Raw genomic sequence first — 17,146 nt, forward strand, 5'->3', positions numbered from 1 at the left:
GAGGCGAGGTCTGGTAGCAGGAGCTCTGGGAGAGAGTCTGTGGGATGGTTCTGAGGAGCAGGGTGAGGAACACAGTGATGAAAGATCCCACAGAAATCTGGTAGGCTGGAAGCAGTACCTGGGCAAAGCCGCCAAGAGGGTAGCACTAGGCAAGCCGAGGAGCAGGAAGCGTGAGCAGGGAGCACAGGAGGTATTGCAGAGACAGCCCCGGGCGGGGGGGGGGGGGGGGGGGGCAGAGCTGCGTAGCGAAGGAGGTACTGATGTGATGATGTTGGATACCCCGCATAGATGGGAAGCCCGAGTCAGGTCTCCAAGTGTTGACGTAGTAGCCCTGAGGAGCGGGAAAATCAAAATTGCTTACCTGTAATAGGTGTTATCCCAGGAAAGCAGGATGTAGTCCTCACATATGGGTGACGTCACTGGACGGAGCCCTATCATGGAAAACTTTCTGTCAAAGTTTCTAGAAACTTTTGACTGGCACACTGAGCCCACTGAGCATGCCCAGCATGCCATGATCCCTCGAGCCACAGGGGTCTCCCTTCAGTCTCGTTTGTAGCAATAAGCATTAGCAAAAAATAAAATAATAAAAGATTTCGGACCCAACTCCACGGGGTGGGTTTTGTGAGGACTACATCCTGCAACTGTTTTCTCTGTGTGTGCAGGGAGCAGAATCTGTCCACTTTGTGATTCAGCTCAGATGCTCTGGCAACTTTCAGACTCTGGTCTCCAGACTTCGTCCATAAGGGTGCACTTGAGTGCTATCTCAGCTTACCATAAAGGAGTAGGGGATGCACCGATATCAGCACAACCCTTTGTCAGTAGATTTATGAGAGGTTTAATTCAGCTTAAACCCCCGTTATGGCCACCAGTCACAGAATGGGATCTTAATGTAGTCCTAACAAGGCTCATGCGTTCTCCCTTTGAGCCCATGGATTCCTGCGATGTTAAATTTCTTACATGGAAAGTACTCTTCCTAGTAGATATTACATCTGCTAGAAGAGTTAGTGAGTTACAAGCACTTGTAACATACTCACCCTAACCAGATTGCTACATGACCGAGTGGTACTCCTTACTCACCCTAAATTCTTTCCCAAGGTAGTTACTGACTTCCACTTGAATCAGTCTATAAATTTGCCCACATTCTTTCCCAGACCTCACTCGCACCAGGGCGAAAGAGTTTTACACACCTTAGACTGTAAACGGGCGCTAGCATATTATCTAGAACACACTAACGTCTATAGGGACTCCACCCAGCTCTTTGTTTCTTTTGATAAAAACAAACCGGGTAAAGCAGTGGGCAAACAAACACTCTCTAACTGGATAGCAAATTGTATAGCTTTCTGCTATGAGAAAGCAGGCCTTTCTCTCCAAGGATGAGTAAAGGCGCACTCAGTTAGAGCAATGGCTACCTCAGTAGCACACTATCGTTCCGTACCGATTGCTGACATCTGCAAAGCTGCAACATGGAGCTCTCTTCACACATTTGCAGCCCATTACTGCTTGGACAAGGAAGGACAACAAGATTCAGCCTTTGGACAACCTGTCTTAATGAACTTATTTCCAGTATAGTCCTAACTCCTTCCATTTCCAACCTATTGAGATTTCAGGCTGCCTCATTTTTCCAACAGTACACCAGTTGTTGTGCCTGTTGCACAAGTTGTACGCTGTTGGTCCAATGCAAATATGACTCAGCCTGTAGCTTGCTAATCAGCCATATGTGAGGACTATCATCCTGCTTGTCCTGGGATAAAGCAAAATTGCTTACCTGTAATAGGTGTTATCCCAGGACAGCAGGATGTAGTCCTCACGAAACCCACCCGCCAGCCCGCAGAGTTGGGTCTGAAACGTTTTATTATTTTATTTTTGCTAACGCTTATTGCTACAAATGAGACTGAAGGGAGACCCCTGTGGCTTGAGGGATCATGGCATGCTGGGCATGCTCAGTGGGCTCAGTGTGCCAGTCAAAAGTTTCTAGAAACTTTGACAGAAAGTTTTCCGTGATGTATGCTTTCCTTGCGTAAATGGGCCGTTGCCACCGCTAGGCACTTTGTGAATACTCGGGGTGCCGAGGCAAGTCTGAATGGCAGAACCCGGTATTGAAAGTGTTGATGACCCACCAGGAAGCGCAGGAACTTGCAATGAGGAGGGAATATTGGAATGTGAGCGTAAGCATCTTGAAGATCCAAAGAACAGAGCCAATCTCCTGCTTGAAGAAGTGGAAGCATGGTGCCTAAGGAAACCATCCTGAATTTTTCTTTTCTTAGAAATTTGTTGAGATTTCAGAGGTCTAAGATGGGACATAGCCCTCCTGTTTTCTTTGGAATGAGAAAATAGCGGGAGTAGAATCCTCTGCCCTGCTGAGGTCGGGGAACTGGTCCTGGTATAGGGTCAGGCATCAGTGAAGCCCCCGAGGCATCATCTTCCCTGTTGGGAATCAGAGTCTTCGCTCCCAATGGAGATGGTTGCATCGGGAGAGCACCGATGAGGGCATCGAGCTTAGCGAATATCGGTGCGAAGAGTGAAAGGTCCAGTGTCAGCATCGGTGTGGGCATCGGTGCTGGTGATGGTATCGGTGTCAGTGCAGGCATCGGCATCGATGGCTGAAGGTCTCGCAGAGAGTCTTTTACTGCCTGGCGGATGAAACTGTCCAGTTCCTCCCTTACAGCTGGTGAGGTCAGAGCAGCTATAGGGGGTGGCAGAGAAGGCGGAACTGGCTCTTCCACAGATCCCTGTGGTGGCACGGTACCCGGCACTGTTACCAGTGGGGATCGCCTTGGAGTGAGAGGCATCGAGGGTATCGATGGCTCTTCCACTCAAGACCTCTTCAGTGATGGCTCGACGGGCATCAAGGGCATTCCGGGAATCGATCCGACATCGGGGTCCCGTCGATGACGATGGCAATGTTTCTGGCACTGCTCGGTGCTCTTTTTCTCAAGCACCGATGTAGATTTTATGGATGACTGAGATGGCGTCGGTGATAATCGGTCACCGGTTCCGCCGGACAACATTTTCAAATGACTAACTTTTTAGCTGCTCCAGCCGGAGATGACTGAGTCGATGTCGAAGTCGATGGCATTAATTGAATATTGAAGAAATGTTCCATCTTCTCTTGAAAGGGCCCGTCTACCTTTAGCTGTCATTTCATCACACTGTGGACAGGTGGATACATTATGAACCTCGCCCAAGCACAAAACACACTCGACATGCGGATCGGTGATGGACATAGTGCGAGGGCAATTCGGGCATTTTTTAAAACCCTTTGCCATTTTGAAGGCCGGACAGCCGTCGACAACCTTCTGACAGAAAAATTTTGTTAAACGGTATCAACCGGGAAAAAAAAAAAAAGAGTACTCACCGATCAGTGGTGAAAGGGAGATCCCCTATGAAGGGGTTGAATTTGAGAAATATTTTAACTTTTCTCTGAGGAAAAACTATGTGGAAACTATCACACAGGGCTCCTTCACCACAATGCTAACCGCAGCGCGGAAAAACAAAGTCTGAGTGGCTCGAGGGGTCATGGCATGCTGGGCATGCTCAGTGGGCTCAGTGTACCAGTCAAAAGTTTCTAGAAACTTTGACAGAAAGTTTTCCGTGATAGGGTCCGTCCAGTAACGTCACCCATATGTGAGGACTATCATCCTGCTTGTCCTGGGATAATACCGGTAATCATTGGTGTGGAATGTAAGCACTACTCCGAGGAGTGGGGAAGCACAGGCAGTCTCCGGAGTAGAACGTAGGCACTGCCCCGAGGAGCGGGGAAGCACAGACAGTCCCCGGATTAGAACGCAGGCACTGCCTGTTGCGTTCGTGCCTGTTCTCACCCTCGCTCCACCCTCTCCACCTTAGTGGTGACTCCCTTCGGGTCTGAAGGACAGATGCTGCCGCGACTTCTCCTCGCCGCTTCTCCGTGGAATCCCTGGGCTGGCCTGACGCTGCGGATCCACCATGTTCCTGATGACGTAAGGGCACGCGCGCACACTCCAGAGTTTGTACCAGCAAGGGCGCGAACCTCGGGGGCGTCCCTCCGTAGTGACGTCATCCACTTTCACCTTAAAAGGTCTTTGCTTGCAACTACGAATCGAGTTAGCAAGGGGAATTCTTTCTCCGCTGCTCTGCCTCCACAAACTTACCTAGGGGTACCCGCTCCTCGGGGGCCCCGCTCTCTCTTCTTAATTTCAGATTGCTAAGATGGGACCCGGTACTCGCTCCTCGAGGGCCTACGTCCCTGAATGCTCAGAAGATTCACTATTGGAAGTGATCACAGACGTGAAACTGTGAGTTCTATTACAGATAGGAATCGGTACGTGCTCCACTAGGGCCTATGTTCCTAATCTCCGAAGACTCCCTTCTGTCTAAGACGTTATCGCAGGTACGGAGATCGTGAGTCATTATTGCAGATTGCAGATAGGAACCGGTACTCACTCCATGAGGGCCCATGTTCCTAAATCCCTTTTCAACTCTCTTCTATATCTGAAGCTATCATATACCTATATCTTGTGAATTACTATTATAGATTGCAGATAGGAACCGGTACTTGCTCCATGAAGGCCTATGTTCCTAAAACCCTCCAAAGACTCTCTTCAATTCCTGAAGCCATCCCATACACAGATATTGTGAGTTCTCATTCCAGACTGCATATAGGAACCAGTACTCGCCTACGGCTCCTGTTCCTGAATATACTGAAGACTCTCTGTTGCATAGAAGCCATTACAGACATCTACAATTGTGAGTGTATCATCTACTGCTGGTTATGTATCCAGCATACCCTGGCTAATCACTACCTATAGTCTCTCTCTACAGCTCAGCAACCCAGAGATCGCAATTCCAGTATCTGAGGGACTTCAGCCCTGCCAGGCACACCAGCTCACTACTGCCACCTCTGGTGGTTCTACTTCCTGTCTAATAAAGAACTATCTTTGTTTGTCTCCATACTCCAGCCTAGCCGGTGGTCCCTCTCAGGATATCCTCCTGGGGGCGCTGTCAACTGCCATCGGCCCAGGGATTCACCAATTTACCTTAAGTGTTCATTCCTTACACTACTAGAGCGGTATTATACAGACTGCCACTCTGTGGGAAGCCAACCCACCACAGATCAGTAACTCCGCCTACGGAATATTACAATTGTTAGCTCTTCCCCTTGGCAGGGTGATCCATAACAGATTGCTAACTCCCTGGCGGACTTATAATTGATTGCCAACTCCTCCCCTTGGCGGGATGATTAATTACAGATTCTAACTCTGCCCCCTGGGGAGCAGTTTCTACAGATTGCTACTCCTCGTAGCAAGAGATTGATAACAGATTGCTAACTCCTCCCTCTCCAGGAGGAGATCCATAACAGTTTGATAACTCCTCCCTCTACAGGAGGAGCTCGATAACAGATTGCTAACTCCGAGCAGCAGATTTATAACACTGCCCCGAGGAGCGGGGAAGCACAGACAATCTCTGGAGTAGGACGTAGGCAATGCCCCAAGGAGTGGGGAAGAACAGGTTGTCTTTGGAGTATAAGTCCCAAGTGGTGAAGACGTGTCGGAGGCAACCCCGAGGAGCGGGGAAGCCGGCAGTAGAACTCCTGGGAGGCACAGGCTAGACCGAGTCTCCAGTGAGCGCACACAGGCCCCCGAGGAGCGGGTACCTGAGCCAGGGTCCAGAGTCCGAGGAGTTAAAATAGACACCACAGGTCCGGAGAGACAGAAGCTCGTAGAGTAGTGATGGAACTCATTGCCAAGTCAGCTAGCAAGGGGCGAAGACGGTGCTTAAGAACCCTGTCCAAGTGATATCATCAGTCAGGGACGCCCCTGAGGTTCCCGCCATAGGATCTTTAAAAGAGAGCCCAGTGGCACACGCACGCGCCTAGGAAGGCCCAGAGTTGGTGTGGATTGTGGCAGCGTCCCAGCCGCCACAAGGAACCTTGTGATGTATGGCGGTAGAGGCCGGCAACTACTGCAAGTAGGCCCAGAGAGGGAAGCAGAACAGTACAGGATGTGAGTAGACACAGTCGCAGCCGTCTGTGACCAACGATCATAACAATACCCCTCCTCTTAAGGCCCCCCCCAGGGATTTGGGTTTGCAAGGATGTGTGGCATGGAACTGCCGGATGAGGTCTTTGTCCAGGATATTGGCGGCAGGTTCCCAACTGTTTTCCTCAGGGCAAAAACCCTCCCACAAAAGCAGGTAGTCCCATTTTTTACCACGTTTTCTATTGTCTAGGACGTCTTGGACTTGATAAGTGATGTCCACCTCCGAGGACAGTGGTTGAGGTTCCGGTGACTTTTTAGAGAAACTGGACAGCACTAAAAGGTTTCGTACAGAAACGTGGAAAGCGTTGTATATCTTGAGTGAGGAAGGCAGCTGAAGTCTATAAGTAATTGGACCCAGTCGGCGGAGCACAGCGAAGGGCCCAATGTATCTGGGAGCGAAGCGAGCAGAAGGCAGCTTGAGTCGGATAAACCTGGTGCTGAGCCAAACTTATCACCAAGTTGGAACTGGGGTGCTTCACGATGACAGGGCATCAAAGGACTTCATCGATATTTGGGCAGCCTGCATGAGCAGCTGTTGAGCATTGTGCCATAGTTGGTGCAAGTCTTGAGCCATGGACTACGCTGCTGGCGAGGGTATGGACAGTGGGGTCGGTAATGGTGGCAAAGGCTGGCGTCTATAGAGCACCTGAAAAGGAGATGAGCCAGGGGAGGCGGACTGATGAGAGTTCAGTGCGAATTCAGCCCAAGGGAGGAGGTTGGCCCAATCGTCCTGCCGTAGACTCACGTAGGCCCGCAAGAACTGCTTCAAAGTCTTATTAAGAACTTAAAAACATGCCATACTGGGTCAGATCAAGGGTCCATCAAGCCCAGCATCCTGTTTCCAACAGTGGCCAACCCAGGCCATAAGAACCTGGCAAGTACGCAAAAACGAAGACTATACCATGCTACTATTGCTAGTAATAGCAGTAGCTATTTTCTAAGTCAACTTAATTAATATCAGGTAATGGACTTCTCCTCCAAGAACTTACCAATCCTTTTTTAAACACAGCAATACTAATTACACTAACCACATCCTCTGGCAACAAATTCCAGAGTTTAATTGTGCATTGAGTGAAAAAAGAACTTTTTCCGATTAGTTTTAAATGTGCCACATGCTAACTTCATGGAGTGCCCCCTAGTCTTTCTATTATTTGAAAGAGTAAATAACTGATTCACATTAACCCATTCTAGATCTTTCATGATTTTAAACACCTCTATCATATACCCCCTCAGCCATCTCTTCTCCAAGCTGAAAAATCCTAACCTCTTTAATCTTTCCTCATAGGGGAGCTGTTCCATTCCCTTTATCATTTTGGTCGCCCTTCTCTGTACCTTCTCCATCGCAACTATATCTTTTTTGAGATGCGGCGAACAGAATTATACACAGTATTCAAGGTGCGGTCTCACCATGGAGCAATACAGAGCATTATGACATTTTCCGTTTTATTCACCATTCCCTTTCTAATAATTCCCAACATTCTGTTTGCTTTTTTGACTGCCGCAGCACACTGAACCGATGATTTCAATGTGTTATCCACAATGATGCCTAGATCTCTTTCTTGGGTGGTAGCTCCTAATATGGAACCTGACATTGTGTAACTATAGCAGGGATTATTTTTCCCTATATTCATCACCTTGCACTTATCCACATTAAATTTCATCTGCCATTTGAATGCCCAATTTTCCAGTCTCAGAAGGTCTTCCTGCAATTTATCACAATCTGCTTGTGATTTAACTACTCTGAACAATTTTGTATCATCTGCAAATTTGATTACCTTACTTGTCGTATTTCTTTCCAGATCATTTATAAATATATTGAAAAGTACGGGTCCCAATACAGATCCCTGAGGCACTCCACTGCCCACTCCCTTCCAATGAGAAAATTGTCCATTTAATCCTACTCTCTGTTTCCTGTCTTTTAGCCAGTTTGTAATCCACAAAAGGACATCACCACCTATCCTATGACTTTTTACTTTTCCTAGAAGCCTCTCATGAAGAACTTTGTCAAACGCCTTCTGAAAATCCAAATATACTACATCTACCGGTTCACCTTTATCTACATGTTTATTAACTCCTTCAAAAAAGTGAAGCAGATTTGTGAGGCAAGACTTGCCTTGGGTAAAGCCATGTTGACTTTGTTCCATTAAACCATGTCTTTCTATATGTTCTGTGATTTTGATGTTTAGAACACTTTCCACTATTTTTCCTGGCACTGAAGTCAGGCTGACCGGTCTGTAGTTTCCCGGATCTCCCCTGGAACCCTTTTTAAATATGGGGGTTACATTAGCCACCCTCCAGTTTTCAGGTACAATGGATGATTTTAATGATAGGTTACAAATTTTTACTAATAGATCTGAAATTTCATTTTTGAGTTCCTTCAGAACCCTGGGGTGTATACCATCTAGTCCAGGTGATTTTACTACTCTTCAGTTTGTCAATCAGGCCTATGACATCTTCTAGGTTCACCGTTATTTGGTTCAGTCCATCTGAATCATTACCCATGAAAACCTTCTCTGATACGGGTATCTCTCCAACATCCTCTTCAGTAAACACTGAAGCAAAAAAATCATTTAATCTTTCCGCGATGGCCTTATCTTCTCTAATTGCCCTTTAACCCCTCGATCATCTAACAGTCCAACTGACTCCCTCACAGGCTTTCTGCTTCGGATATATTTTAAAAAGTTTTTACTGTGAGTTTTTGCCTCTAGGGCCAACTTCTTTTCAAATTCTCTCTTAGCCTGTCTTATCAATGTCTTAATTTAACTTTCCAATGCTTATCATTATCCTATTTTCTTCTGTTGGATCCTTCTTCCAATTTTTGAATGAAGATCTTTTCGCTAAAATAGCTTCTTTCATCTCACCTTTTAACCATGCCGGTAATCGTTTTGCCTTTCTTCCACCTTTCTTAATGTGTGGAATACATCTGGACTGTGCTTCTAGGATGGTATTTTTTTAACAATGACCATGCCTATTGCACACTTTTTACCTTTGTAGCTGCTCCTTTCAGTTTTATTTCTAACTATTTTTTTCATTTTATCAAAGTTTCCCTTTTGAAAGTTTAGCACGAGAGCCATGGATTTGCTTATTGTCCCCCTTCCAGTCATTAATTCAAATTTGATCATATTATGATCACTATTGCCACTATTGTTGGGAGGCCAACTTGAAGACGTTGAACAGATTGAGGATAAGCCGACGGTCTAGGAGAAAGTTCCGTTGAATATTGATGCACTGAAACACTGACATTTTGAAGGAGTGAACACTCCCTGAGCAAAGATCCATTGTGATCTGAAACGCGGCCACGTTGGGCTATCATTTTTAAACAGATAAGTTGGTTGAATGCTTACTTCATAGTTCAAATTGGGACATTAGAAGTGGTTGCTTTAGAGATAAAATTTTAGAGACACAAGATTGAAGTGGCTTTGAGAATAATACTTTTAAAGAAACATTTTTCACACAATACACACAAAAAAAATGAAAAAATGTGGTTGGAGGTGGATTGTTAATGATTACAACACAAATGCATCACCCAGTAATTGGGGTAAACGAGCATTAAGTATGAAACTTTCCCTTCCTTCTCAAAAAATGTTTTGTGCATATGTTTGAATAAACAATTGAAATAAAGATACTAAACTAGTGGTCAACCCAGTATGGGAGACTAGGAAATTTGAATTTACATGCATAAAGATTATGGTGAAATTATTCTATAAGAGGTGATTCTAAGTGGAGTTTGGTTGGTATAATCGTTCACTGCTATACATTCTAATTCTCCATCTTACTTCTTAGACTTCTGGGATTAGCATACAAACATTTCAAAGTTTGTTTTCTGTTTGTATTTTCATTCTGCTTTTTAATTGATAGGGATTAGCCCTCTCAGTTTGCCCATTGGCTTGGGGATGATAAGCCGAGGTAAAATCTGAGGAGATGTCGAATTTTTTACAGAGTGATCTCCAGAAGCATGCGGTGAATTGAACTCCACGGTCTGAGAGTATATGCTTGGGGAGCCCGTGGAGCCGGAACACATGTTGGATGAACAGCTTGGCAAGCTGTGGCGCCGAGGGAACACCGGGCAGAGCCACAAAGTGGACCATTTTAGAAAAGCGGTCGATGGTGACCCATATGGTGTTGTTTCCATTGGAGACAGGCAGAACCACTATAAAGTCCGTCCCGATATGAGTCCAGGGCTCGCTCGGAATGGAAAGCAGTTGTAAGAGTCCCCACGGTCTTCCTGCAGGAGGTTTATGACAAGCACATGTAGGTCAGGACTCTATGTAGATCTGCGTGACCTTTCTTATAATAGGCCACCAATAGTACTGCTGAAGTGTAGCAAGAGCTCTGGATTGGCCCAGATCTCCTGAGGTCAAGGAGATGTGATCCCATTTGAGAACCCTTCACAGGGTCTATTATGTGCCGTGGGGTGTTGGGTACATCCTCTGTGGTGAAAGATCTGGAGAGTGCATTGGCACAACCATTTTTGCTGGCTGGGCGGTAACGCAACAAGAAATTGAATCGGGTAAAGAAGAGGGACAAACTGGCCTGGTGATGGTTTAAACGCTGAGCATGGTGTAAATACTCGAGATTTTTGTGATCCGTGTATACAGTAATCTCAAGCTAGGTAGAGAGCACAAGCTAGATGAAGAGCTCAAGTTAGGTAGAGATTACATTGTACAAATCAACTCTACTTTTACCTTTCATCACTCCAAATGACATCAAATCTTCACTGTCAACTGTGCTGTACGTCCCTCTGACTGTGTATGTAAAACTGCCCCCTAAAACCTACCCCACCTCCCAAACCTCACCCCGAGTTCATATTGCCCCCTCTTACAGTGGTATAAATAGTCCACTTATAAGTGGGCCTCTACAGAGGCTCTCTTTCTCTCCTTCCCTCCCCCCTCTCCCAAACTGGCATTTGTAATAAAAACCTTTTCAACTGGTAATGCAGGCTGCATTGTTGTGTGTTACTCTATCACATGCCACGCTAACCAACCTTCATTTCCATTTACTCCTCCTACTCAAATATTAATTTTAAATTTGCATACGCATTTTGCAGTGTGGTATTTATCACGCATGTTACAGCATTATTGCGTGCATTAGGGACCTTAAGCAAAATGATAAATGACCCTGTTAGTCGGATAAACAAAGAGATGATGCTGGGGCATTCTGGAGGTGGGACTTCAACTTAGATGGTTAAGTCTGGTCGTGGTGGAGGACACATTTTACCTGGATAATTTTAAACCTGACCAGTTATCTACTGAATATAACCAGTTAAGTAAAAAAAAAAAAAAAAATTAGCAGGCTCAATCCCCTACAATAAGTTCTTTTTTTAAAAAAACTGGGACAGTGAGATCCATATTCAATAATTTGACAAAATTATCCAAAAAGTTTACATCCCACTGACTATACGTTGGTAAAGTTATTCCAGTAATTTTACCTGGAAACTTTTGTAACCTACTTAGCTATATGTTGCGTATAGCCAGTTAAGTTTAAAAAACAACAAAAAAACTAGCAGGCATGCAGGACCAATCCTCCCCACCCCCAAAACCATTTTTAAACTATAGGAGCATAGTGCCCAATTTCCCTCCACCTCCTACTCTCCAAAATAACTGAAACAAATTGTGGGCTATAGATATTAAAATAAATGGCCTGGCCAGGGGCCCTCTCCTGCCCCCCACCCTACTGACCTACACGCTGGTAGTTTACACTTCCAGCATTTCTGTCAGAGTCGCGCTGAACGGCCACGAGCACAGGAAGACTCTAGTGCTTCCCAGTTCTGCCTTGGAGCTTTGGGGGGATTCTGGATTGGGCGGTAAGGTGGAGGGGGGTGGGTAGCAGTTGAGGGAAGTGATAAGGGAATAGAAGGGGGTCTAGAGCCAGGGCTTTTATTTTAATACCCGGGGAGGGGGTGCCACGGGCCACTATGGCCTGCAACTTGCTTTATTTATTTTGGGGATGGAAATTGAGCCTGCTTAACTGCAAGGTTTTTTTGTGTTTTTTTTTTCTCTTGTTATATTGAGCATATAGCCAGTTAGCTTTAAAGTTATCTGGGTAAACGTCAGCTGAGTATATTCAGTGGCACAGCTGAAGTTATCCAGATAACTTTACGGCTTACCAGCTTCCTGAAAATGGACCTCATGTAGACCTAGAAAGGAATCATCATCTAAGGCAGGTGTCCACAACATTTGCCCCACATGATGATGAAGAGAACCTGCACATTACTGAGGAAAGCAGGTCTAGTGTCACATGAAACAAATTTCAATAAAGAACCCAGTAAGGTCTCTGAAGACAGGAAAATAAAAAGAGAAGATAAGAAGACGATTAAAAGGTTCAGAAATGTAGGAATCACCCTGTAGAGGTCTAGGAGGGGTTAAGTGGAAAAATAAGTGAAATGCAGAGATGGAATAGCCAGAGTGTAAATCATCCTAACAGGCCAAAAACCTTCAGCAGGGCTAAAAAACCTTCAGTGAGTATAAACTGATTTGTTTCAGCTCTGAGATACCTCTGACATGAGACTTCACTTCAGATTTTGTGTTCATGTATGTTCCATAAACACAGCTGCTATAGTTATGAGTTTATGTGATAGGAAAGTCGTTATTTTGCAGCAGAAGCATATATTAACGAGACACAAAATGGAGCATTGATGGCCATTGTTCTATGGGTTCATAGAACAATGGCAAAGGCTACACAGCTAATTGGGCTATGCGGGCAGCATCTTAGAAGATCAGACAAGATGGACCCAAGGGAACAAAGGCAGTTTTTCTCTTACCCAAAAGAAGATTAGTGAGGAGGAAGGGTCCAAAATAATTGGTGGCATAAGTTATTTCCAGTCCTTCTGAAGTAACAGATACTGGTAAACCTGAAAAATAAAATTGAGAGAACTCAGCACTAACTAGTGTGTGTTAGACATGCAGGAGAGGGGAAAAAAAAAGGTTTGTTAGAAAGAAGGGATTGTATAGTCATCAACAGGTATGCAGGACAGGTTACCCTAAAAGCAACATGATGTAAACGTATCTTGGGTCCATGTTTTGGGGATGTATCTGTGGAGAAGGTGAAATCTATAGCATAATATAGAATTTTATAACTATCTCCAGCGCATTTCTGAACAGGTGTAATTCATTCACTTATGGTATGTAGCTCTCAGCTTCCTTATCTTTTACATCAGTATTACCCAACTGGTGTGCCGTGACTGCAGTGCAGGTGCGCTGCGAAAAAAAAAGCCTGATGGAAGGGAGTTGAGGCACAGCTGTGGTCTTACTCTTCATTTTCTTTCCTTCCTGGCTTGCAGCATGTCCTCTCACCAGCAGGGGGAGCCTGAGAGCAGCGCTTAGCTGTTGTTTCCGCTTTCCCCTCTGCAACTGCACGGGGATCTGTAGTCTTGTGAGACTTGCTGGGCCCCTGCAGTTCCGACTGCAGAGGGGAAGTTGGCAGAGTAGAAAAAGCATGAACACCAGGTAAAGCGCTGCTTACAAGACTGTTCCGGTTCCAGGAAACAGGTGAGAGAAGGGACAGCTGAATGTGCCACAAGGTGTGAGGGGAGAGGGAAGGTGATGATGCCAGTGGGGTGGAGCGAGAAGGAAGGTAAGGGGAGATGATTATTCCAGGGAGGATGGGTGAGAAGGAAAGTGATGATGCCAGGGGGTGGATGAGATGAGAATGTGATGGTGCCAGAGGAGAGGAAAGAGGTAAGGAATAAGGATAATACCAGGGAGTGGAGGGAGAGCAAAGAAAAGAGAAAATGATGGTACTAGGGGGTTTGGAGAGAGGATAGAGGGTGATGATGCCAGGGGGTAGGGGGAAGGGGAATTTGATGATACTGGGGGATGAAAGCGACGGAAAATGATGCTGATGCCAGGGGGTGGCAATCACGAACCAAGGCACCTTCTGGAACCTTGAATCCTGGGCTCTAAATCCAGCCCCCTGGTATTACCCTTAACAATGACCATGACATCCATAGAAACATAAATATGACGGCAGAAAAAGACCAATCGGCCAATCCAGTCTGCCCAGCAAGTTTCCACACTTGTTTTCCCATACTTATCTGTATCATCAACCACCAAGTTCAGGGCCCTTGTTAGTAACTGTGTTTGACTCAAATTTCCTGCCATCCCCTGTCATTGATGCAGAGAGCAATGTTGGCATTGCATCAAAGTTGAGCATAAGGCTTAATGGTTAAGGATAGCAACCGCCACCTCAAGCAAGTTACCCTGATGCTTGTTTACCCAGATTGCACAGATCAATGCCTTGTTGGATGTTGTCTGAATGTAAATCCTGTTTTCCACATTTCCCCCTGCCATTGAAGCAGAGAGCAACGCTGTATATGTATTCAAAGTGATGTATCAGGTTTAATTGGTTTAGGATAGTAAACGCCGTAATAAGCAAGCTACCCCCACGCTTGTTTACCCACATTGTGAAGTTCTGTCCTTGTTGGTTGTTGTCTGAATGCAAATCCTCTTTTCCATATTTCCCCCTGCTGTTGAAGCAGAGAGCAAAACTGTATATACATTCAAAGTGATGTATCAGGCTTAATTGGTTTAAGGTAGTAACCGCCGTAATAAGCAAGCTACCCCCATGCTAATTTGTTTACCCAGATTGTGAAGTTCTGTCCTTGTTGGTTGTTGTCTGAATGCAAATCCTCTTTTCCACATATCCCCCTGCGGTTGAAGCAGAAAGCAACGCTGTATATGCATTCAAAGTGATGTATCAGGCTTAATTGGTTTAAGGTAGTAACCACTGTAATAAGCAAGCTACTCCCGTGCTTGTTTACCCAGATTGTGAAGTTCTGTCCTTGTTGATTGTTGTCTGAATGCAAATCCTCTTTTCCACATTTCCCCCTGCCATTGAAGCAGAGAGCAATGCTGTATATGCATTCAAAGTGATGTATCAGACTTAATTGGTTTAAGATAGTAACTGCCTTAATAAGCAAGCTACCCCCACGCTTGTTTACCCTCCCCTCAGGTCTATGAACATTGCGTCCTCAGCATCCCAGCCCACCCAGAAAGCACAGTACTACCATGGAGCCAGCCCAGCTGTATGCTGTTAGCTCTTTCACTGTCCAGGTGTTTGCAACCTCCATGGCTTCAGGAAGTTTGTGCCCTATAGTGAGAAGATACAGGGAGAGTAATTTTAGAACATCGCACACAGACGTTAAGCCTGTGCATACCTGTTAACATGCAGATATTACCACTAATTTTCAAAGCTATTTTATGTTCATGAAATGGCTTTGAAAATGCTAGTACTTAACATTTCTATAGCGCTACATGACATATGCAATGCTGTAGAAACATATAAAAAGGGAGTAAAGTCCTATAGTACATACACAGGTCACACGCTGGAAGTCACACCTGCTCTAGCAGTGCATGCAGATCTTCTGTGTGTTGCGGTGTTGTAACGATGGACACTGCCTCTTGGTCAGTTGGTGACGCTGTTTCTGCCTGCTTCTAACACAGGGGCTGTAGTTATAGTTAAACTTTTCTTGGCTGGGGATTATCAGTAGAGCGAGTGTTGTGTAGCAGGGACTTGACCTATTGTCTCATCTGTAGCTTAACCATGGCCCTTATAAAGCTTCCCGCTCCAAATGCCTAACCCCTTAGATAAGCCTAAGATAGACTCTCTCCTGTAGAAGAGAAAGAAAACTCGCATGATAACCAAGCTGTGGTTTAATATAAGACTTTATAATTTCAGAAAGTAAGATTCCAGGGGTTTAAAACAATAGCAAATACACAACAAAACACCATTTTGCTTTGGTCCTAGTAGTTACTTGTTTCCCATCTTCAAACCAATGCTTATAATATAACCTTTTCCCTAGACAGCCCTTCTCCCTGCTCCCAGTATTTCACCTTAGTATTCACCCCTGTCAGGGCTCACTAACTGGTGACGATCTTGCCTGCCTGATCTTAAGTTTCTGCCAACTATAAGTACATTCTTATGAAGGTTCCTGGCTTAACTTCCAGGATCTAATTTCTCCTAGTTTTAACTGCCCCAGAGACCTACAGTTTAAACTGCGAATATACCAAGTGCACATATGTGAAACTTTTAGTAGTGCAATTGAGGCATAAGCTGCCCTCACCGCTTTAATTGGAGTAAAGGCTTTTACCAGGTGCTTTAATATTTACCAGGAATTACTTATTGCAGCCAAACATTCAAGCAGCTTCCCAGCACAGCCCTTAAGCAAGGATTCGACTTTCCAGAGTTTAAAGTTTACAGGGTTTGGCTTTCAACACTCAATAGAGAACTTAGTAACACACGGGCCAATGCAATATGGACACGCTAAAAACGAGCGTCTAAACTGGGTTCATGGTTTTTGGGTTTTTAAAATCTGTTTATTAATTGCAGAAAACACATGCAACTGACAAAGCCAACAAGGGGGGAGATCGTCCCCAATACATATGCAACAAAGAACAGAATGTTACAGCAATATGGAAAAAAAAAAAAAGGATGTGTCTTCCAGAAAAAAAACAGCATCCCCTCCCCCCACGTACCAAGCTTAGGCTTAACCATTACTGTACTTTTAGCATATTAACAATAGAACTGCGGATTCGGCATGACACAGAGTCCAAATAAGGCTTCCAAACTTGTAGAAATAATTTCTGTCTCCTACAGCTTTTCTTAAGAACAGACATTTTTTCCATAAGCACTAAATTATGCATCTGAATGCGCCATTGCGTTAACAAAGGACTGTCAGGAGTTATCCAATGCACTAATATACATTTTTTAATCAAACAGCAGGATTTACGAATATACAGTAGCAAGGCTTTAGCAGCAATCTCATAATCATCATAAATGTCTAAAAGCCCTAGGGACGCATCTAAAGGCACCTCCTTCCCCATCCACAAAGAAATATGCTGAAATACAGCTACCCAGAATTTCTGGATAGTCTCACAGGCCCAAAAGCAGTGAAAGAATGTGCCCTCGTCGCCCTACATTTTAAACAGATTGGGCTCTGAATGATACCAGATTTAAAAAGCCAGAACGGGAGACAAATAAAGTTGATGAATCACCTTGAACTGTGTTTCTCGCGAGTTGGCACAACTCAATTAATTTCCCCAACCCCGCCAAGGCAAACCTAATATCATTTTCTTCCAGTTCCATATCTAGATCCCTAGCCCACTTTGCAGTAATGGGAGTAAGAGGATCAA

General features: G+C 44.9%; 1 protein-coding gene across 2 annotated transcripts in view; it reads right to left on the reverse strand.

Moving 5' to 3' along the window:
• LOC115087724 (retinol dehydrogenase 11-like) overlaps positions 1–17,146 on the reverse strand; it is a 101,002-nt gene that overhangs the window by 59,828 nt on the left and 24,028 nt on the right. For both annotated transcript variants that reach the window (XM_029595249.1, XM_029595240.1), the window contains exon 3: positions 12,778–12,867. In XM_029595249.1, coding sequence (XP_029451109.1) covers positions 12,778–12,867 — 90 coding nt within the window. The remainder of the gene's footprint in view (positions 1–12,777; positions 12,868–17,146) is intronic.

Source organism: Rhinatrema bivittatum, chromosome 1 (assembly GCF_901001135.1).
Source record: "Rhinatrema bivittatum chromosome 1, aRhiBiv1.1, whole genome shotgun sequence".
Lineage (NCBI taxonomy): Eukaryota > Metazoa > Chordata > Amphibia > Gymnophiona > Rhinatrematidae > Rhinatrema > Rhinatrema bivittatum.